The 23,472-nt window shown below is 45.0% G+C and overlaps 1 protein-coding gene across 1 annotated transcript; it reads left to right on the top strand.

Annotated features, from left to right (window-relative positions):
• Positions 1-17,399: 17,399 nt before the first annotated feature.
• Positions 17,400-20,672, top strand: LOC138801793 (hemoglobin subunit alpha-3-like). The gene is made up of 3 exons (XM_069984892.1): positions 17,400-17,493; positions 20,218-20,394; positions 20,560-20,672. The coding sequence occupies exons 1-3, from the start codon at positions 17,400-17,402 to the stop codon at positions 20,670-20,672; spliced, it is 384 nt and encodes a 127-aa protein (XP_069840993.1).
• The last annotated feature ends 2,800 nt before the right edge of the window (positions 20,673-23,472 follow it).

Genomic DNA, 23,472 nt, shown 5'->3' with positions numbered 1-23,472 from the left:
TGGTTTCCATTAGCAACCACATTGGCCTCACTTGTGTCAGTAAAGGCCACCAAACTCTCCATATTGTTTTCAGCCACAGCACATTCATCCCATGCAATACTCTGGTCCTTACACACCATGACCTCTAGGGGCAGCACTGTACCTTCATCACATGCAATCTTCTCATCATTACACATCATGACCTTTAGGGGCACACTAGAGATAATCCCCTCTACTGCTTTTTCTGCTTTAGAGGTTAGTTCACACTCTGCATTCACTAGAACTGCCTCTGTAGCACACCCATCATTTACCTGCTCAGGTTGTGTGACATAGTTATGGGTTAAATGCATGTTAGGCAGCAAATCTGACATTACCTTACTACTATCACATAACTGCGGGGTGACATTACTGCTGTCACATAACTGTGGGGTGACATTACTGCTGTCACATAACTGCTGGGTGACATTTTCAATAAACATTGCATGCAATACATTATCATTAAGTTCATCTGACTTTTCAAGTCCATGTTCAGACTGTGCAATAATCTCATCAGACATCAGGATGGTCTTGTCAGCCACAGGATTCTTCTCCTCACTTGGTAGCATTGCTGAACATTTGGACTTATTTTGGTCACAGTTCACACAGTAAGATAGTGAGGCTCCACCCACTGGTAACTCTGGGACATGTGTATATGGTTCTCCTGGTTCCTCCCCCTTAGGCAGTGGTACAGTACACTTTACTGGGGACTCTCCCTCCCACAACTGCCAGAAATAAGGAAAGTCTCTGCCAAGTATGAACTCCACCTGAAGCTCCGCACAGACCTCAAGCACATGATTTACTGTCCCATAACAAGTTTTAAAGTCAGCCAATGTGAGAAAGGTCACCGGCACTACTCCAGATCCAAGTCTGGACCTTGGATCGTGAACCTAGGACTATTGACAGCTCCTCGCGTCGGGGTGCATTTCAAAGTTCAGGTAAAGCAATAGCAAGCATAGTAGAAAAAAGCTGAAAGCACTCACCGCTCTGATGCAAGTTGACTTTATTACGTTTCATGAGAAACCTGTTTGTGTAGGAGTTAGCATCTGCCGTCCTGCAGGACTAATGTCCATGTTTTAATCCATCACGTAATAAAGTCAACTTGCATCAGAGCGGTGAGTGCTTTCAGCTTTTTTCTACTATGCTTGCTAAGTTTTAAAGTCAATTAGAATAGTCTTACCATACGCCTCTGGTCGACTCTTCACAAACAGTATAATATCCGGATGGACCCTGGACACCTCCTGGCGACAATCCAGGTCAACCAGCAGTGGGATTCCACCCACCAGCAATTCACAGGTTTTTGGTTTAAATCTCTCTGATCTCCTGACCAGAGGACAATAAGATGCACAGACACCTGCTCCCATGCACCTCCAACATGGCGCTCTCTGCTCAGTGACTGCCGCTTGCTGTTGGGGTTGGTTGCTCCTAGCAACAACATCATGGCGCCTCTGCAAAAGTGACACTTGGGCTTTGGGAAAAAGCACATCAAATTACACAACAGTCCATTCTCATACATCTCAAGCCTGGCTCTGGCTGGTTGGCTTTAGGGACGGCACCCTCACGCTTTTTATCTGGAGAATCAGACCAGGACGCAACTGGGACCTTGGTACAGCAACCACTGGGCTTGGACCCCTGTGCTTTCTGGTTAGCAGCCCCCTGCAGTGCAGTGCGGGGTGTAGCAGTACATGCACTTTGTACAGAAGCTTGCTTATCTAATGTCCTTTGCAGTTGGGCCTCAACAGCCTCCCGCTCTGCTTCAAACTGCGCAAGGTTATAACCCATCTGTTTGGCCATGTCTTCACGGCGCTGTATGTCCCATATGCGTCTGACATAGTCCTCTACTAGACCCATGGCAACTATATTCTTTATGCAGCAGAAACACCAGCTTCAAACATAAGCAATACTGGCCTTATCCAGACAAGACAGTCTCTGTAGGTCTCTCTCCACAGCAACACAGTCTCTGTATGACTCTCTCCACAGGGACACAATCTCTTATAAGGCTTCTGGCCCTTTAAATCCAGCCACAAACTTCATGTGCCATTTTCTTGCCCGCATCCTCCACCATAGGTGACAATCTGGGGGTTACTCACTCGCTGGGATCGCCATCTCCTGAGCCTGAGACGGTTGGCACATCACAAATTGCAGTCCAGTCAGTGCTGTATGCTTTATACTGACCTCAGTCAGCTTTATTTATCCGTTCAAATAACACAAGACATAGGCAACACTGCCAATAAAATAAAACCTGGGCTGTCTAGCCACTGACTAACACATTACAGCTTCCCTAGCTGACTTTCTGAGCCTACTGCTCTATTTGACCAGGTACACTGGTCTCACCCAGACTTCTTGTCTGCAGCTCCCACAGGCCTAGTGCTGCCTGTTCTCTTCACCTGGGAGCCTTCACCTGAGAGCCCTCACCTGGGCAGCTCTGGAGTCTCTAGTAGAGCTCCACCAGGTGGTTTCAGAGCCTCATTAGCTCTAGGGCTGGAGTGGAGTATCTGGAATAGGAGCTCCACCTGAACTCCAATTCCCACTCCAGAGGCATAGAACTGCTTCTTACAGTCCCACCATGCCACAATATATATATTATATATAGAAAAATAAAACTGCGGCACTCCAAACTTAGGCTATGTACACACTGCGTATATGTCCGGCCGCATATTTTCATATTTTCGCGGCCGGACATATACACGGTAAACTCCGCCCGGGGATTTACGCTACTTGCGGCCGGCTACATACAGAGCGCGAACTTACGCCCGAAGTCTACTTATGCTTCCCGAGTGCCCTACGTAGCGATCTGACAGCGCTCTTTTACTTGGAAATCTTCGCCTAGCCCCGGACACCCCACAGAACCTTTTGGATCGGCACAAAAAGCTGGCAAAATGAAGAAATCACCACTACGTACAGGACCGCATGTTACGCTACGGGCGTAAGTTAAGGCATTTTCGTCCTCAAACAATGGTCTGGTTCATATACGGCGCCGCGTACGATCCTCGCATAAGTTCTTACGTAGTGTGAACTGTGCAGCCATACACCGTATGCTTTCCATTGTACGCAAACTACGTAAGTTTCCGGACGCTTATTCACGGAACGCGCTACATCCGGAGACGTACGTAGTGTGAACATAGTCTCAAATTTATTGCATAAGTAGAAACACACGGAAAAACAGCAGCAATGTTTCAGTCCTTCTATTTGGACCTTTCTCAAGCTCAGTGAATACACACAATCAGGTGAACTTTATACCATACATAATTAACTCATTAGTGACGTGTACAAAGCAACATAAAAGACGTGATACAAATCAATACATGTTGTGATAAGGGAACCCATATGGCTCCAGATGCAGATTATTGTACAAAACCAGTGGATTTCTAAATACGATGACACAAGATACATTTGGGTGTGATCAATGGTGGTGGGCAAGTGTCCTGCTGACCCTTCCTCTATAAAATCCAAATGAGCTGAGACACAGCACAAACCTCTCAGATCTTAAAGGGGTATTCCATCAAAAAACTAAATTAAAAAAATTGTATTGCCTGTTTTGCTTAGAGTGAGTTTCTTTGGGTTCCGTTATAGAACATGAAAAGAAAGTCAGACAAATCAGCAATAGTTAAACATAGTTTATTGAAAATATAATATATCACTTACCACACTGTCACACTTCATTGATGAGTTCCGAAATGGGTATCGTCAGGAAAATATCCCCAAGCCTTTGCGACAGGTCACTTCAGGCTGCTTTAGGCGTCCCCAATAACTGCTGTCAATGGATGAATAACAAAGGCGTGGTGATGGTTAATTGCTTATATACCATTAAAAGTAGGCAGTTACAGATGTGGTCACACATCTGTAAGGCATTGCTTATATAACCAGCATATGATCCAACAAGGTCAAATAGGATCAAGGCCAAATAATGTTGGATGATGTCCCAGAAGAAGTACCCATCCCATAATATGTCAAGTTTGACAGAGGGAGGATATAATACTGTATCTAAACCATTACACAATACATGCGTTGAAGTCAAGGTTAAATAAACTGACTTTTATGGTCGGCCATGTTGTATGGCAGAAGCCATGACAGTATGGTTTGACGCCATTTTATAAGGTTCGCTGCCATCTTGGTGATTAGGCAGACATTTTATGTGCTCTGACCGCCATTTTATTTGCTTACGGAAGTGATTTTAGCTTTTGTATCACATTCCACCCTAGACAGGTCATGTAATCTTATATGTGCCATAAGCTACCCTAACTGCTTGGCGCTGGTTGGTTTACACATTATGTACAAGGATGTAATGAATTGAATATAACAACAACTTGTGATTAAAAGAACTATTATTCAGATTATGATCCCAACAGCTTGTCGAAGATATCCAAGATCGGGCAGGAACGCTAATAGCCAATCCCACCACCCTTGATTTACATCTTGTTTTATATGAGTAACCATTTCATGTAATTGCTGCAATTTATCATGAACATCCTCGGAATGATCAGATAGATTGAATCAACACATTCCTGCAAAACTATCACATCCATGACCATGTTTAAGTAATAGATAATCTATGGCAGCTCTATTTTGTAATATTGCTTGTTTATTTGAGTGCAAGTCATCCTCTAAAATAGCACTGGTAATATTAATATTTTTTACCATAAAACAAACCATGCGTGCTATAGTGCGATGATTATATACAGCTAGACCAGGTACTCCTACCAGTGTTGCAGCTAAACCTATATACTCTGCTCGTGATAGAAGCTATACATCATCATCACAATCCTCAGACAGCTGTTTAATGCTCCTTTTGTGTACAGCCCATTCCTGTGGGGTAGGAACCATCATTAACGCTAACCTAGCTAAGGCACATAGCCCTCTGGTTACATTATCAGGTATATAAGTATAGCTACTATTACTGCAAGATAAAACCCATCCTGGTGGTAGAGGTACATGGTTATATAGCCATGGAGGGGTCAATGTCCTATTACATTGCATTTTCCGTCTTATTTTTAAAACTTAAAAATCACTTTCAGTTCTATCGCACATTTTTAGTAAACTCTTTGGTACATTTTCCTGCTGTTCTGTTTGTACCTTTACTGGTTCTCGGGCATTCTCCTGCTCTTCTATATGTACATTTCTTTGTTCCTGTACATTTGTATGTTCCTCTTTTTGTTCTGCATCATCTGCTTGTGGTAGCACGGGGGGCTGTGCAGGGGTGTGTACAAATAATTTGTTACGAGGAATATAATCTTTATTACATGTGAATTCAAAGCATACTCTGCATCTGTCACAGCCCCGGTTGCTATTCTAATCATGTTTTCTTCAAAATTTGCATATGTAGGACAGACAGTTTAAACAAGCATAATAAGGACTTATCCAATCTCCTTGTGCAAGTAAATCAGCTTTTTCTAAATCAGTGTCATGTAGCTGAATTCACAATAACTGTGTCCATGTTGCAACAGGAGTTGGTACAGTGACTGAACAGGTTTCCCGAACATTTTACGACTATGCATTTTTCAGGCAAAAGTCTGTCATGTTCAGTACTCGAACTAGATATAGCCACATTTTCTCCTTTGTTCTCCATAGTTCTCTTTCCAAATCTCTTGCTTCTAGTTTTGAATTGTTCTCGGACCAGTGGGGGTCTTGATAGGACTTGTACCAGTCCCAGAACAGCCATTCTTATGCTCATATTTTTATTATAACTAGTTCTGTTCTGGAAAGCTATGGTCCACTGCAAACTGCGTGTATTGTGTCCCCCTTCTCAGTATTCAGGTCTGCCATTTCAGTCATTTATTGCATGTGTATTCAGGTATCAGTGTCTAAAGGTATTATGTCGCCTCCTAGTGTTCAAGGATGGTACTCCTCATGTATATTCCTCTGTATATGCCTAATGGTGTGATGATACAATGGCTGGATGTCACGTGACTGTGCCCTGCTTCCATGGTAACACCAATGGTCATCAAGCTTTTGGCTGGGGTTACCATGTGACTTCCTGTGCTACCTCAGTCTATTCCCTGCCACAGAGGGGGTAGGTTGTGAGTCGAGTCTTGTCCTCCACCATCAGGAGACAAGTTGTGCTTTTGTCCTCTCTCTCCCTGCTAAAGAGAGAGGCCTCTGTGTGCTCTGCTGCTCCAGGCCACTGGCTGTGTTCCTGTCTCAAGTCTCAAGATTCTCATCTGGGTGTCGATTCTTCAGTCATTCTTCAGTTCCTCTCATCATCATCTCCTCAAATCATCAACAGCAAGTATTTCATTCAAGTCTCATTCCCCCCAGCATCTCAGCTTCAGTTTCACTACTACTCCCATCATTCAGCACGCTACTCTCACAGCCTATTGCAGCATCACCCATTACTCTGCTTTATCCAAGATTGCCTTATTCCCGGTTGCATCCGGAGAGACTGTTACTACTAGTTACCACCGTTACAATAAATATACAACTACCGTTGTTTCTGAACCTTGGCATTGGTGTGTTCATTGGTGCCCTGACTAAGGACAACGAAGAATCGCACGCCCAGTATTCCCGCATGGTCAGGAGCCCGGTTTCCAGCTGTATCACCCTCGTGCCTACACCGTGACCACACTACATCCTACAGCTGCCCCGGGTTCCTGCACCCTCACAACATCTGCACTGCGGAAGTGGCCCCCAGGGGCCAGGGCGTAGCATTTGGCGTCACGAACAGGATTACGTTTGCATTGTGTGCCCCAAGACTGTGCCGCAGCCCCAAAAAGACTTTGCCATATCACCATGGGGGTAATCGAGGCACTCAGGGCCCTGAACTGTACACAAGATGGCCGCCGTCTTCTTCAATTTCTAACTGTGCCATACCCCGGAGAGGAGGGGGTTAATTGCCATGCTGCCCAAGCGCGGGAATCGCCCGGCGCCATGGACTTTGCATTGACTGCTCCTGATTGGCTGCCAGCGCCAGATGACGTCACTGTTGCCAGGCAGACTGCTGGGCCGGAACTTCAGCCTCTGCGCTCCGCCTCCCCCCAGGTCCTCAAGACCATGCCAGTGCGTAGCAAGATGGCGTCCTGTGAGGAGTGTAACTCCGCGGCTACTGTACTGCCTCTACCGGAGTGTCCTACGCTTCTGCCCGAACTCAATCCAGCCTGTTTGCTAGCCCCGCTGCCCTCCGATAGTGACAGCAGCTGGGGATCTGTCCGGTCCGAAGACGGGGATCAAAGCCGGGCCTCCGCTCCACGCTCCCCTGATAGCGACAAGGAGACGTCTTCTGGACTCAGCGGTGCCTCCAGCCCTGAGCATTCTGGCTCCTCCCGCTACACCTTCTCCACCGGACCATCGCTTTCTTCCGAGGACGACCGGATCCTGGACGGGTCTTCACCGGTGCCTCCAGACCCTGACCCCGGGGGTAAGACTTTCTTTAAGGGCCCAATATCTCTGGGCCTATGGCGGCCTCCAGGGCGTGATTCTCCGCCCCTACCACAATGGGTATTCGGCCGGGAGCCCAAAGTAATGCAGCTAGTAGAGGATTTACAGCGGGCTCTCTCTCTCTCTCCGCCTGCCACTAAAGCTGCCCCCGCTATGGCTACTACTGCGCCTGCAGCCTCCACTATTGCCTGGCAGTCTACCGCAGCTACTACCGCCAGCGATGCTGCCTCCACCAAAGCCGGCCTAGTGCCGGAACCACCGCCATCAGTGCCCTATCCTGATTATGCCCCACTCTGGGGTCATCCATATACCCCCTACCTGGAGTCTAATGCCGCGTCCGAGCGGCTCTTCATCCGCAAATTGGAAAGACCAAGACCAGGTGCAGCTCCTTTGGAGAGGAGAAGGGGGACTATCACAAAATTTGACAAGCAGCGGGGCTATGGTCTGGTGATGGACTCATACACCGGACTGCTGGTGCTGGTCAACAGGCGTGCAGTGATGCGAGATTACCAGCCAGCCTACCTTAACAACCTTACTCCTGGAGAGGTCATTGAGTACACCCTGATAGGGTACCCAAAAGGTCCCTGGGCTGCAGCAGTCACCCGGCCTAAGAATCCGATACAACGGCTTTTCCTACCAACTCCATCAGAGAACTGGGAAGAAGATTGGCAGGATTTCAAGCCTCTGGGCTCTATCACTGCTGCTTCCAAGGCCCCAGGTTCAGCCACTACCACTGCTCACTCCACTGCTCCTGCTGCTGTGGCTAAAGCCGCCTGCTCGACCACCTCAGTGACATACCACGTGGCTCCCATCATTTCCCCCATCACCACAGTGACCCCTAGCGTTGTGGTCACCACCGCGGCAGATGATGCTCCTGCTCCGGCTTCCTCCCGGTATCACCTCTGGGAGAAGAAGAGGGGTGCCACTTGGGGTCCTCCAGGACACCTCTATTAAGTGTTCTCCCCGAAGGCTGAGTTCTATGACTGTTTTTTTTCGTGTGCTGTTAAACTGTTTTGTTATGCAACGTTCAAGGTTCGTGCCTGGTCCTCCTGACCAAGTTCCCTTATTATCATCCAGCTATGTGCTGATGGACACTCATTGACCAAACTGTTCTTCAGAGCCTGTCCCAGAGCCTTTACATGGACGATGTTCTATATTGCCTAAAGAGACTCTACCACACAGAGACACTTATCCATTCCTTCCTAAAGCATTTTCCAGATTATGTGATTGTCAGAGGTTTATTATTGTACTTCAGTATTGCACTTCAGCATTGCACTTCAGCATTGCACTTCAGTAGTCAAAGGTCTATTTTCTTGTCAGAGTCATATATATATATTTTCCTACCTCTGAGTGAGCAGAAAAGTCATTTAGATAGCCTCAGAGAAAGTGTATTTTCTAAAAAGTGTATTTTTCAGAAGAATCTTCTATTTTCTCCATGCATAATCTCATTGTGTATTATTATCATATCTATAGCTGGAAAGATTTAGTTGAGCCAGTTCGTATGCAGATTTTCTTCAGATTTTCATTCAGATTTCTCTCAAGGTTTCCTGCAGAGTCATGTGAGTCAGTTCTCCTCAAGACCTCGCAGTATTTGTTGTCTTTTGTATTTCCCTTCCTTTTGTTTCCAGTATTTGTTCACCTCTGTCTTGTCCCAACACAGTAGTTATCACACATAGTCATACCTAACATTCACACTGGTCCATACATATTGCACCTTGGATACCCTTTCGTGTGTTTGGCCTATTGGATAATTGTGTTGTATGATTGACCGGTATGTAAGGGGCCCCCATGTATGTTTGCTTTTATTATTTTGTTCTTTTCTCTTTCAGGTGTCCAAGTCACTTCACACAGACACGCCATGGTAGTACACAGGTCTTCACAGTTTTCTTTCCAGTAGGGTAACTCATTTCCATTGGAAACCTACTGTCAAACTGACTGGAATATTGAGGGTCGCCCGCCAGCAGTTAAGTTGTCCTGACTTCCATGTCAGATGTTCCACGCACTAACTACCTGTAACCAGAGTACGTTAGGCACCCCTAGGTGAAGTCCTGCCACTAGGGTTTTTCTTTCTCTCTCTCTCTTGTCACCTGTGCCTTGAGTGTGGGAAACACACATCTACATATTCACTCACACTAACATTCCTTCCTCTTGTCCTGTTGTCCTGGTCCTCTATGTTCATTCGGCCACATCTACCTCAGCTTGTGGTTCGCCGAGGTCGGCTCATTTCTTGTCGGGAGGTATGCAGTGTCCCAGAACAGCCATTCCTATGCTCATATTTTTATTATAACTAGTTCTGTTCTGGAAATCTATGGTCCACTGCAAACTGCGTGTATTGTGTCCCCCTTCTCAGTATTCAGGTCTGCCATTTCAGTCATTTATTGCATGTGTATTCAGGTATCAGTGTCTAAAGGTATTATGTCGCCTCCTAGTGTTCAAGGATTTTACTCCTCATGTATATTCCTCTGTATATGCCTAATGGTGTGATGATGCAATGGCTGGATGTCACGTGACTGTGCCCTGCTTCCATGGTAACACCAATGGTCATCAAGCTTTTGGCTGGGGTTACCATGTGACTTCCTGTGCTACCTCAGTCTATTCCCTGCCACAGAGGGGGTAGGTTGTGAGTCGATTCTTGTCCACCACCATCAGGAGACAAGTTGTGCTTTTGTCCTCTCTCTCCCTGCTAAAGAGAGAGGCCTCTGTGTGTTCTGCTGCTCCAGTCCACTGGCTGTGTTTCTGTCTCAAGTCTCAAGATTCTCATCTGGGTGTCGATTCTTCAGTCATTCTTCAGTTCCTCTCATCATCATCTCCTCAAATCATCAACAGCAAGTATTTCATTCAAGTCTCATTCCACCCAGCATCTCAGCTTCAGTTTCACTACTACTCCCATCATTCAGCACGCTACTCTCACAGCCTATTGCAGCATCACCCATTACTCTGCTTTATCCAAGATTGCCTTATTCCCGGTTGCATCCGGAGAGACTGTTACTACTAGTTACCACCGTTACAATAAATATACAACTACCGTTGTTTCTGAACCTTGGCATTGGTGTGTTCATTGGTGCCCTGACTAAGGACAACGAAGAATCGCACGCCCAGTATTCCCGCATGGTCAGGAGCCCGGTTTCCAGCTGTATCACCCTCGTGCCTACACCGTGACCACACTACATCCTACAGCTGCCCCGGGTTCCTGCACCCTCACAACATCTGCACTGCGGAAGTGGCCCCCAGGGGCCAGGGCGTAGCACATCCACTGAGAATCACTAGGATCCAAACCTAAGGAGAACTAAATTACTCACGTAAATACACATTGGTGGCAGGAGTGTACTGATATTTGGTATAGGTTATAGTAACTAGCACATTGTCAGTACCCTTAGCAATCACTTCAGCCAGTGTGGGAGGACCTTGTGCCTGCTTTACCCACCCGTTGGCTCCATCTGAATGTCCGAAACCACCAGGGCCTCGTACAGTCAGCTGTGTAGGAGCTTCTCCTTTGGCTAGAGTAATCCGCAGGTACGACAGGACTAACAAACGTGCCAGTTTCTCTTCCTCCTGTAATCCCAATGTTTCTGTTCCAACATTCTGTAAATTACTTTGATTTCACCTTTGTCATCAGGATCAATTATCTCATTGTTTACCTGTACACCACGTAACCTCAGGCTGGATTGTTCTGAGATTAATCCTAAATGTTCTGGAGGAAATATTATTCCCAATCTGGTGCCTAAGGCTTTTATTTCTCCAGGCATAATGGATTCAGTCTGTGTACAATACAGGTCTAACCCTACTGATTGTGGTGTAGCTTGCAGGGGAGGTTTAGCTGTATCAGTAATTTTCCAATAGATCCCTGTCTGTTGATTTAATTCACTTTTAAGGGCATTACTTGTAGATTGGGAGTAATCATTCGCATTAAAGGAGTCTCTTGCTCAGCTATTGGTCTTTTATTTAAAATAGTAATAGCTTCATTTAACACTTTCCTCCAATTTCCCCATACCCCATCAGTTAGAATCCATTTACACAGAAAGATTATCTGACAGATTATCTGCCAAAGATTTGAAGCCAAAGCCAGGAACAGACTATAAACAGAGATCAGGTTATAAAGGAAAGCCTGAGATTTCTCCTTTTTTCAAATCCATTTCTGGCTTTGGTTTCAAATCTTTGGCAGATAATCTGTCAGATAATCTTCCTGTGTAAATGGACCCTTATGCTACGTTTACACGAAACGATAATTCGAACGATCATACGATTAACAAAGTTGGAGTAACGTTTTTTTTTTTTTCATAATGATCAGCGTTTAGACTGTATGCTATATCGTACGGAAAATTCGTTTTGCGATTGTTTTGCGATCGCTTAAGCCTATCTCACGCATTGGTTAAATCGGCATACGACTGTTCACACGGAACGATCTGGGAATTTTTTGCGAACGCAGATTTGAGAAGTTGTTGAAAGATCAAAATGAACGATTTCGCGTTTGTCGTTTGATCGTTCGCTGTGTTTACACCTACGATTATCGTTCGAATTTGATCATTATCGTGCAAATTCGCACGATAATCGTTCCGTGTAAACGCAGCATTAGTTTTTGTAATTGATGTTTTAACATCCCATTCATTTGCTCAATTAAGCCTGCAGCTTGGGGGTAATAAGAGATATGAAATATTCATTAAATGTTGTGTTGGGCAAATTGTTGCACTCTGTTGTTTTTAAAGTGGCTACCATTGAATTTGCAAAGGTACGCCATAGTACAACACTATATTTTCCACAGGCGAATGGTAGAAGTAGCATTAGCAAACTTACATGGGTGTACCATCAGTACACCTGAATAGGAGTCCACTGCAGTCCAGGCATATCGGCAACCTTGTGACTCAGTTATGTCCCAATATAGTCTTTTTGCCAAATTTGTCCAGGTAATGTGCCTCGCAAGATGTGTCCCTTTACCACCATGGGCAATACTCTGTGCTGTGAATGTTGACACACAGGACACTGTTGTATTATTGTTTTATAACCTCTAACCCGAGGAGGACACCTCGGGTTTGTCCCCACCGGAAGGTGGCTTTTTTCTCTCAGGTGTTCACACTTTTGGTGAGCTCATTTTAGCCAACCCCAATTCCTGGGAGTACTCAAGTTCTTCATCACTGATTTGAGCCTCGGCAATCTTTGATTGTTCATCAGCTATACTGTTGTAAAATCACACTGTAAAGAGAGTTTATGTTAGTATAAGCATCCACATGAAAAACTGTTACTTTCTTGAGTTTCCCCTGGAATTCTGTATTATTTTACATAAATTGTTTTTGTTGCTCTGGGAATCTGAACAGGCTTCATTTCCAATTTTCCCATCAAAACTGGATTAATTTGCACAGATTTACAGCTAAATGTAATTGTATTCCCTTTAAAATGTCTAGACCTATTGTTGAGATGTGGAATTTCTTTGTTATTTTGAGCTAAATAACAAAACAAATAATAACACCGGTCAACAGTTGTTCAAAAGTTGTTTGGTTCAGAAATAAAACTATCCATTTCTTAATTTTTTTTATGTGCTGAATTCAAATATCACAAGGAAAACTGTTAATTGGCTCTAGTTTCTATGATATCGAAGAGTTCTCATGTTACTATTTAGTGAATTGTATAGAATACAGTATAATAGCCGACATATTTATTACTTCTGCAATCATAAGGAAGCAAGTTTACTGCTCATAAACTTTTGAAATATATTCATAGGAAACTTAGTTCTATCTGAAATCAACGACAATTTACAGGCATATCCAAGAATTTTTACAAATCATTTATGTTTATTGAACTCTGGAATGTAGGTCCTTATTCAATGGCTTCTCGGTGCACTTACACATGTCTTTTGTATTCATACATGGGATTGTCTCTGATAACTGTCCAACAGTATTCTGCAAGCATTGATGGGTTGCATTTAACCCGATACCTTAGGCTAGGTTCCGACTCCGTTTTTGCATTGCGTTTTTTTCATCCTTTTTTTTTATGAAAAATGGATGCATTTCTGTGCATCGGTTTTGATCTGTTTTTCCATTGACTTCCTTTATTAAAAAAAAAAAAAGGATCGAAATGGATCCGTTTTTTTAACGGACACAAAAGTAGTGTTGACACTACTATTGTGTCTGTTAAAAAAAAAACGGATCTGTTTTTTTTTTGTTATAATGGGAGTCAATGGAAAAACAGATCAAAATGGATGCACACAAATGTATCTGTTTTTTTTGCAATACTGATGATGCAAACTTTTCCTAGTATTGTATCTCAGGCTGTGAGAAATATAGAAAGTATGTCTATATCTTGAAAATTAGAGCCAATTTCAAAATTTGAACATCATTTTTGATCTCAGCATCCCAAAATTAGTTGAGTTCAACTGTTTTCATGTCAAAACCTTTTTGGCTGTTGACCAGTGTAATCAGCAGATCAGGGAATTGTTGCAGCGCCTTCGTTTCAAGCAGCACCCTGCTTTCCCAGCTCACATGTCACGTGTCTTTATATACAAAATTTATTCAAAATGCCACACACTTAAAGCAATATACACATGTGTTTACATTTAAACATAAAAGTGTTAAAAATGTATCTTTTTCTTACACAGCATATAATCCTAATACATATTGTCAGGGCCGGATTGAAGGGAGGGCACCCGGGGCACGTGTCCCGGGGGTCCCACCAGCCCGAACCCGGAAGCAGAGTTCCGGGTGCAGGCTGGTGGATCTATGGGGAATTCTGTTTCGCGAGCCGCATTAGGCCCCCGACATCTCCTGAAGCAGCCCGCATGCACAGCGCTCTCCTGTGTCCAGCAGCCGGTAGACCCAGGAGAGTGCTGTGCCTGACAGCTCCTCTCTGGTGGGCCGCACGCAAGACGTCATTTCATCGCGTGCCGTCTGCCCGAGAAGGGAAGTGGGGAGGGGGGCTACCAGGACATCAGGAGGGAGATCTACAGCTACCAGGACACCAGGGGGGAGAACTACAGCTACCAGGACACCAGGGGGGAGAACTACAGCTACCAGGACACCAGGGGGAGAACTACAGCTACCAGGACACCACTGGGGGGAGAACTACAGCTACAAGGACACCAGGGGGAGAAATACAGCTACCAGGACACCACTGGGGGGGGAGAACTACAGCTACCAGGACACCAGGGGGAGAACTGCAGCTACCAGGACACCAGGGGGGAGAACTACAGCTACCAGGACACCAGGGGAGGGAGAACTATAGCTACAGGACACCAGGGGGGAGAACTACAGCTACCAGGACACCAGGGAGAGAACTACAGCTACCAGGACACCAGGGGGAAGAACTACAGCTACCAGGACACCAGGGGGGAGAACTACAGCTACTAGGACACCAGGGGGGAGAACTACAGCTACCAGGACACCAGGGGGGAGAACTACAGCCACCAGGACACCAGGGATGTGGGGGAACTACAGCTACCAGGACACCAGAGGGGGACTACAGCTACAGGACACCAATGGGGATGGGGGGGAATTTACAGCTTCCAGGACACCTCTGGGGGTTGACTACAATGCTAGGGGCATTGGGGGGCACAGTACTTTTCCTTGCCTCAGGTGCTGCTAACCCACACACAGCACTTCAGCACACAATATAAGATTAAGTGTGGGCACAGCAGGGGGCATTATTACTATATGGAGGGCACAGCAGGGGGCAGAATTACTATATTGAGGCACAGCAGGGGGCAGTATTACATATTACAATATGGAGGGCACAGCAGTAGGATGGGGCACAGCAGTAGGGGACATTATTACTATATAGGGGAACAGCAGGGGGCATTATTATGGGGACATAGGGACTTTATAACTATTTGGGGGCACAGCAGGGGGGCAACCCACATTTCTACTCACTTTACTGGAAATCACTACTGTTTGGGACCTTATGGGTTGGAATAAGGGAAGGAAGTTGAAGGAAAAGTGCAGAGTCTAAGATGTTTGTCTCGCAGGTTCTGAAGGGGGGAGAACTACAGCTATTAGGACACAACTGGGGGGAGAAGTAGAGCTACCAGGACACCACTGGGGGGGGGGAGAACTACAGCTACCAGGACACCACTGGGGGGAACACTACAGCTACAGGACACTACTGAGGATGGGTGGGGGGGGGTATTTACAGCTGCCATGAGACCTCTGGGGGTTGACTACAATGCTAGGGGCATTGGGGGGCACAGTACTTTTCCTTGCCTCAGGTGCTGCTAACCCACACACAGCACTTCTGCGCACAGTATAAGATAAGGGTGGGCACAGCAGGGGGCATTATTACTATATGGAGGGCACAGCAGAGGGCAGAATTACTTTATGGAGGCACAGCAGGGGGCAGTATTACAATATGGAGGGCACAGCAGTAGGGGACATTATTACTATATAGGGGCACAGCAGAAGGGGACATTATTACTATATAGGGCACAGCAGGGGGCATTATTACTATATGGGGACATAGGGACTTTATAACTATTTGGGGGCACAGCAGGGGATCCTACATACAGGGGGGCAACCCACATTTCTACTCACTTTACTGGAAATCACTACTGTTTGGGACCTTATGGGTTGGAATAAGGGAAGGAAGTTGAAAGAAAAGTGCAGAGTCTAAGATGTTTGTCTCACAGGTTTTGAAGAGATGAATTGTAGCTGCAAGAAATCATCATGGTGGTCTGGGCCGGATGGAGAGGAAAAGGGAAAGTGACGCATCAGATCACAGAAGACGTCACCTGTGAGTCACTGAATGATGTTTCTTTTGTATTTTTTAGAACATTATTCAGTAGGGGTGCCCTGGGGTAAAATAAAAGGTTGGCCATAATACTCACACTGCTTCTCCCTAGCACCCCCCCCCCCCCACACACACACACACACATTTAACTGATTCATGTCTTTTTACATGTTCAAAAATCATTGGCCACCTGCCAAGCATCGCTGCGTTTAATAGTGATGTGTGACCGGTCAGCTAGCATTTCATTCTTTATCTGTGAATAGTTTCCTGGGACTGAGGGGTAAGCAATTGCTGTTCTAGCTCACTGACACAGGTTTGTGTCTCATCCTGCTGCATGTAGGCTGATATCAAAGGTACCTTTTCTAAACATTTTACTACATCTACTGGGCTGCAGGTTCCCAGTTGTTTATCACAGTTTCCTCCTAGTCCTACAACTTTAGCCCATCCCCGTGCTAAAACCGAGTAAGGAGCCAGCTCCCAGCCCAGTATAATATCAGAAGACTTTTCAGAACTGGTTTGTGTCTTAAGCTTAAACATGTTCATAACTATGTTTTTTTTTTTTTTTTTTAATTCTATAATTGGAATCCTGCCGACTACGCCAAAATGTTTTGCTTAGAGTGAGATTCTTTGGATTCTGTTATAGAACATGAAAAGAAAGTCATCATCCCGGGGGGTCTCTTTCTCATTAGCCTGGGACGCTGTAACTCACTGGGGTACGGCTATGCTGTGTTGTGCGGTGCACACATGATAAGGCATCTGGCATGAGCAGATGGAGGAAGGGATAAGACCAGGATGATAATGATGACAGGTCACATCATCCCGGTTACATCCCTTCCTCCATGTACTGTATACATATGGCCATGTATCAAATGTAGCAAACAGTCAGGAAAGGGTCAATTTCAGTTACAACTTTGCAGGGCCGGATTAAAGGGAGGGCACCAGGGGCACTTGTCCAGGGGCCTCCACCACTAGGGGGCCTCCACCAGCCCAAACACGGAAGTGGTGTCTGGGAGCCAGTCCCACGCGCAAAAAGCATGTGGAAACCCTACCTGGACACAGCACTGGCCACACTGCATGCTGTCCATGGAGGGAGGGAGGTGTAGGGTTAATCCTGTGTAAGCATCTCCCTCCAGGCAGGCTCAGACTCCCCCCTGGTGGGTCTTTGAATGGATTCTTCCTGTCAAGCTGCTGGGTGCCTGTCTCCTGCCAAGGTCCTTACTCCCTCCTCGCCCCTCTCCCTCACTGAGGAGAGGACAGTGTGGGACCTCAGCAAGGAAACCTGATCTCTCCAGCAGGGATGTGACATCATGGAGCTTGCTGCAGGATCTGTGACAGCGGCTGACAGGCTGAAGGAACAGAGAAGAGCCAGAAGAGAGAAGACCTGTCATCTGCCCAGATCAGGTGAGTATGAGGTTTTGTTTTGTATTGGCACATCAGAGCAGGGGTATGTAATATAGAAGCATATATCAGAGCAGGGGTATATACTATATGGGCATATATCAGAGCAGGGGTATATACTATAGGGGCATATATCAGAGCAGGGGTATATACTATGGGGGAAAATATCAGAGCAGGGGTATATACTATAGGGGCATATATCAGAGCAGGGGTATATACTATAGGGGCATATATCAGAGCAGGGGTATATACTATAGGGGCATATATTAGAGAAGGGGTATATACTATAGGGGCATATATAAGAGCAGGGGTATATACTATAGGGGCATATATAAGAGCAGGGGTATATACTATAGGGGCATATATCAGAGCAGGGGTATATACTATTGGGGCATATATCAGAGCAGGGGTATATACTATATTACTATATGGAGGACATAGCAGAGGATCCTACATACAGGGGGTAACCCACATTCCTTCTCACTTTACTGCACATGACACCAAGCAGCAGAGTCACTGAATTAAGTTTTTTTTGTTTGTTTTGTAGAAAACTATTTGGTAGGGTGCCCTGAAGTGAAAAGGGATACGTTGCTCTTTGCTATAATACAGAGTTTTTCATAGCAGAGTTTTACTGTATAAGCGGAAATTGTGGCAAAACTGCATGAGAAAATAATTCTATTTGTGAATACAGGATAAGTACGAGGAGAATTCTCTACACCCAATAGTTTACTACAAGAAAAAGGAATTCCTGTCAGGTTGATAGGAGTCCCCCCTTCACTTAGCAGGTGAGAATACCCCTTTAATGTTTTCCTAACTGGACCAGGAACCAAAAATGTATGTGGCAGGCACTCTGTGCTGTGTACATATGGTGCTACAGAAACAATTGTAGCAGTGACTGGCCGTGTTCTAGCATCACTGGTCACATACATGGCTATATGCAAAGTTGCTGTGCTAATGTGTCTGGCCTTGTGCTAGCATCACTGGTCACATACATGGCTATATGCAAAGTCGCTGTGCTAATGTGAATGGTTTGCTGCTGCTGGTGAAATCTGTTTATGTAGGGTGGAACCCTAGAGTCACTTTTCCTGGTGGGCCCAAGTTACCCCAGTGTAACACTGTGGCCCCGCTCCCAACCTCTGCTCCTACCAACTATGAATTGCGCTGTTTCCATTCTCACCGCCACATTCACCAATCCCTTTCCTCTCCAGTGTGCTCTGGCTCCGGTCCAACTCCTTCAGGCAGGATGAACCAAAAGAGTGGACAGGCCAGCCCGCTATATTTTGCATGGGACTGCACAAGTAAAAGCTACTTTACAAAAGGGACTTGATGTTAGGGGACATTGCAGGGACATTACAGGGAAAAACATCATATTACCTCAAGGAAATTCACTTCTGCTACATCTGTACTGAAATTCAGCTCTTCTACTGTATTTGTGTGTTGAATTTCGGCTCTGCTACATCCCTGTGCTTAAGGGCGCCATTACACAGAGTTATCTTACAGATTTTATAAGCCAAAGCCACTGCCTGTGTGCAGTGTATGGTATATAGCCTGTGTGCAGTGTATGGTATATAGCCTGCATGCAGCCTATGATATACAGCCTGTGTGCAGCCTATGATATATAGCTTGTGTGCAGCCTATGATATATAGCCTGTGTGCAGCATATGGTATATAGCCTGTGTGCAGCATATGACATGTAGCCTGAGTGCAGCATATGGTGTATATATAGCCTGTGTGCAGCATATGGTATATATAGCCTGTGTGCAGCATATGGTGTATATATAGTCTGTGTGCAGCATATGGTGTATATATAGCCTGTGTGCAGCATATGGTATATATAGCCTGTGTGCAGCATATGGTGTATATATAGTCTGTGTGCAGCATATGGTATATACAGCCTGTGGGCAGCATATGACATGTAGCCTGTGTGCAGCATATGGTGTATATATAGCCTGTGTGCAGCATATGGTATATATAGCCTGTGTGCAGCATATGACATGTAGCCTGTGTGCAGCATATGGTGTATATATAGCCTGTGTGCAGCATATGGTATACAGTATAAAGCCTGTGTGCAGCATGACATGTAGCCTGTGTGCAGCTATATATGCCGCTATAGATTATACACAGCCTTTAAGTACTTTCTGGGTGCTCTTTACTGCTTCAGGTAGTTTATATGGTTGGGAACTGAAGATTGGACCTAGACTTGCAAATCCAAGTTTTGCCTGCAATTCACAACTGCATATGCTAACTGTGGTGGCTAACACAGTGGACAAGAGAGCACAGAAAGTGCTAAAGTGCTGTGTTCTCGCATTGAATTAAGTTGGAACACTCTGTGATGCTCACCCCTCCCCCATCCTGTCTTACTGTAAGTCCCCTACAGTAATCAGCCACCTGTATAGATTGCTGTATGGTTTATTTGTGGGGGAAGGAAATAGGGGGGCCCCAACAAAATTGTTGCCCAGGGCCTCCACCAACCTTAATCCGGCCCTGGTTACAAGATATGGTAAGCTAACCTCCGATTGAAAGATTCTCTTCCAATGGCATTATGATTTTTTTTTATATTATTTTTTGTAAGTATTAGAAAAAGGGCAAATACAAATTGTTAGAATATTTTTGGAAAGAAATATTCAGAAACTAAAACTGTTGAAAGTAAAACCATTAATATTTTGCTTTTATTTCAATCAATATTATCCATTTGTAAGATTGAATTACTTTTCTTTCTCTGCTTAGAATGTTTTCTGAGCTTCCCCCAGACCAAAACCTACTTCAGCCACTTTGACCTGAGCCAAGGATCAGCTGATCTCCAGAGACACGGAGGCAAGATTTTGGGTGCTCTTGTACAAGCTGCCAAACATCTGGACAACCTGGATGCAAAAAATGATAATGCAGATACCAGGAAAGTAATGTTTTAATATTAGGCAATGGTCTTTTTTCAGTAATTATTGGCTGGATGTTAGGCCATGTTCACACAAGCATAAAGGTTTTGTTCACAGAGCCCTACACAGCGTTTTATAGTAGTAAAATTACAGTAATAGGACAGTTTATACGATTATAGTTGTCTTTGTTATGTAGATGCTGTCTCACTCCATACTGGTTGTCCTGCTGAATTTGATGCCACCACCCATGCCGCTTTTGACAAGTTCCTTGCTGCAGTATCTCACATTCTCACCTCCAAATACAAATAAATGGATGAATTTACTATTTTTTTCTAAATAAAATCTTTGAAATAACGATTTCTGCATTTTTATTCTCATCCTTACAAAATAGATCACTTAGAGAGTGTGGGTGAAACCATGCCTGCACACGATGTCAAATAGCTGCACAATGTCCTTGCAACACTGTTGACATGGTGCACCTGTAGGTGTCACATGGGGGTGTGGTTTTGCTCGCACACAATGATGGGGATATATGCCAACCCCCTCATCTCAAAAAACTTTAAAGAGTCACTGTCAGTTTGTTGTCCTGTGCCAACCCCCTCATCTCAAAATACTTTAAAGAGTCACTGTCGATCTTTGTTGTCCTGTTTTGATCTTTTAATTTGCTCTCTCCATAGGGGAACGATGAAGACGGGGGAGCATTTTTCGGCTAATAAACCCAATAACAAAGTTTCTTAAAATCGCCTGGACTATGGATTTCTGCAAAAAAAAAAAAATTCACAACAGTGACACTTTAAAAGCTTTCTTTTGCTCATTAGGCAAGGGGTTAGGTTAAAATTATTGTAATTTGATACCTAATCTCCATGGAAAACTACTATTTAAAAATGCTGAAAAATCCAATAAAACTTTACTTTAAAAAAAAATAGTATTTGGTTGTATGATCCCAAAAATGGCAACACAAAATAAGAAAAATTAAGCTTCAGGAACTATAAGCAGATCACAATGACATATAAAGCAATTACTTATATACAAAAGCCAGAAAAAGCATCTGTAATCTGTAAATCGCTTATAGCTAGTGATGAGTCAACTTGCCAAATGTTCAAGTTTGTCTGAAAGCCCAGCATTTGACTCCCGGTGGCTGGAGAAGTTGGATGTAGCCTATGACTGTATCCATATTTTTCCAGACTTCCTGGGGCTGTATCCAACTTTTCTAGCAACAGGGAGTCAAATGCTGGATGAACCCAATTTTCTGCAAGTTCAAGCAAGAGCTTGTGAGGTACTCTTCTGTCAGGGGCTGACTCAGAAAACCCCCACCTAGCTTGGTACACACTCAATACACTATAAGTAGAGATGAGCGAACCTCGAGTATGCTCGAGTCGATCCAAACCTGAACTTTCGGCATTTGATTAGCGGTGGCTGCTTAACTTGGATAAAGCCCTAAGGCTATGTGGAAAACATGGATATAGTCATTGGCTATATCCATGTTTTCCAGACAACCTTAGCGCTTTATCCAAGTTCAGCAGCCCCAGCTAATCAAATACTGAACGTTCGGGTCGGATCGACTCGAACCCGAACCCGGTTCGCTCATCTCTAACTATAAGTAAAATGCTCACTGAGAGAAGTAACGTGGAACCATGAACCAATCTAATAGTATAGGTGACAATGGGGTATGAGTTAACAGGTAACGGTAAAACTTAAGCAATAGGTGAGGCTGTAGCCATATAGTCAAAAAATGTTGGGGCCCAGTTACCGTGGATATTGGAACATTTTAGAAATCATAGGTGCTTGCAGCTTGAACAATCCACGAGGTAACAATTTTTGTTAAAAGAACAGATTCCAACAGAGTTTAAGCTACAAGTCTTTATATGTCACTGTCAGGCCACAGCTTAACCAGCCATGTTACACATGGTTACTCGCACTTTTACTGCTGACCTACACATCAGGCTTAATCCAGGTTTCCAACATGGAGCAGCAGCATTTAGGAACGATTTCACAGAGGAAGTGGGTGCCAGGGTCCTCTTCACAGGACACATTGGAGCTGGGGAGTCATGTGTGGACTCAGTCCTTCCTTCCTTACTCATCTGTCAGGTCTCTCTCTTTTACCTCTGACACAGATATAGCACTGGCCAGCACAGGTGGGGGTCTCCTCTCCTCAGGCAATGCTGACCACCTTACACTGTCTCTCTCTGGCTTTTCTCCTTTTCCTCTGTCTGACAGTGCCCCCTTTTTTCCTCTCCACAATGCAGCATCACTTCCTTCTTGCCTCAGTTCACTGTCCTAGGGAGAGATAGGAAATGTAGTTTGAATGCCTCTTGGTGACACTGTGCCTGCTTCTCTTCATAAATCCTCTTCATGGGTTACATATATATTTTTGTACTTACAGATGCGGTCACCCCCTTAATACTGCTGCTCTAGGCACAGGACTATGAGAGTCTAATGGCAAATAGAGCCCTGGCTGCATGCAGTGTTATTTACTATGTCAAACATCCTTAAATTAGCAATGAAGGCTCCTGGTAGAGCCTTCGCCGCAGGTCTGGAGTATAGATTAGCAAACCGGCCGAGGTTCGGGTTCGTATGAACCTGAACTTTCGGCTTCTGATTCCTGCTGTCTGCCCGCTCCGTGGAAAGGGTGGATACAGCCTGAGGACCGCCTGAAAAACTGGGATACAGCCATAGCCATAGGCTGTATCCCAGTCTTCTAGGCGGTCCTCAGGCTGTATCCACCCTCTCCACGGAGCGGACAGACAGCGGGAATCAGAAGCCGAGAGTTCAGGTTGATACGAACCCGAACCTCGGCCGGTTCGCTCATCTCTAGTCTGAAGAGAGTCCAAGACCTCGTTCATACTTCCATAGTTGTGTCCGCAATTGTGGACAGCACTATTGACCCATTAGTTTGGATGGCCCTGTTCACACGTCCATATGTGTTATGGGGCTGTCATCCGTGCCACAAAATAATCACTGTTCTTCTAGGAATAGGTCCATGCATTGTGGACAACTATAGATGCACTTCCATAGTGCTGTCCATAGCTATGGGTTGGCAGCCATGGACAGCATTACAGAACATGTGAATGTAGCCTAAAGGTTCTTATACACCTTATACTGTTGGTTG

Source organism: Dendropsophus ebraccatus, chromosome 9 (assembly GCF_027789765.1).
Source record: "Dendropsophus ebraccatus isolate aDenEbr1 chromosome 9, aDenEbr1.pat, whole genome shotgun sequence".
Lineage (NCBI taxonomy): Eukaryota > Metazoa > Chordata > Amphibia > Anura > Hylidae > Dendropsophus > Dendropsophus ebraccatus.
The sequence above is the reverse complement of the archived record's forward strand: the minus strand, read 5'-3'. Positions and strand labels throughout refer to the sequence as shown.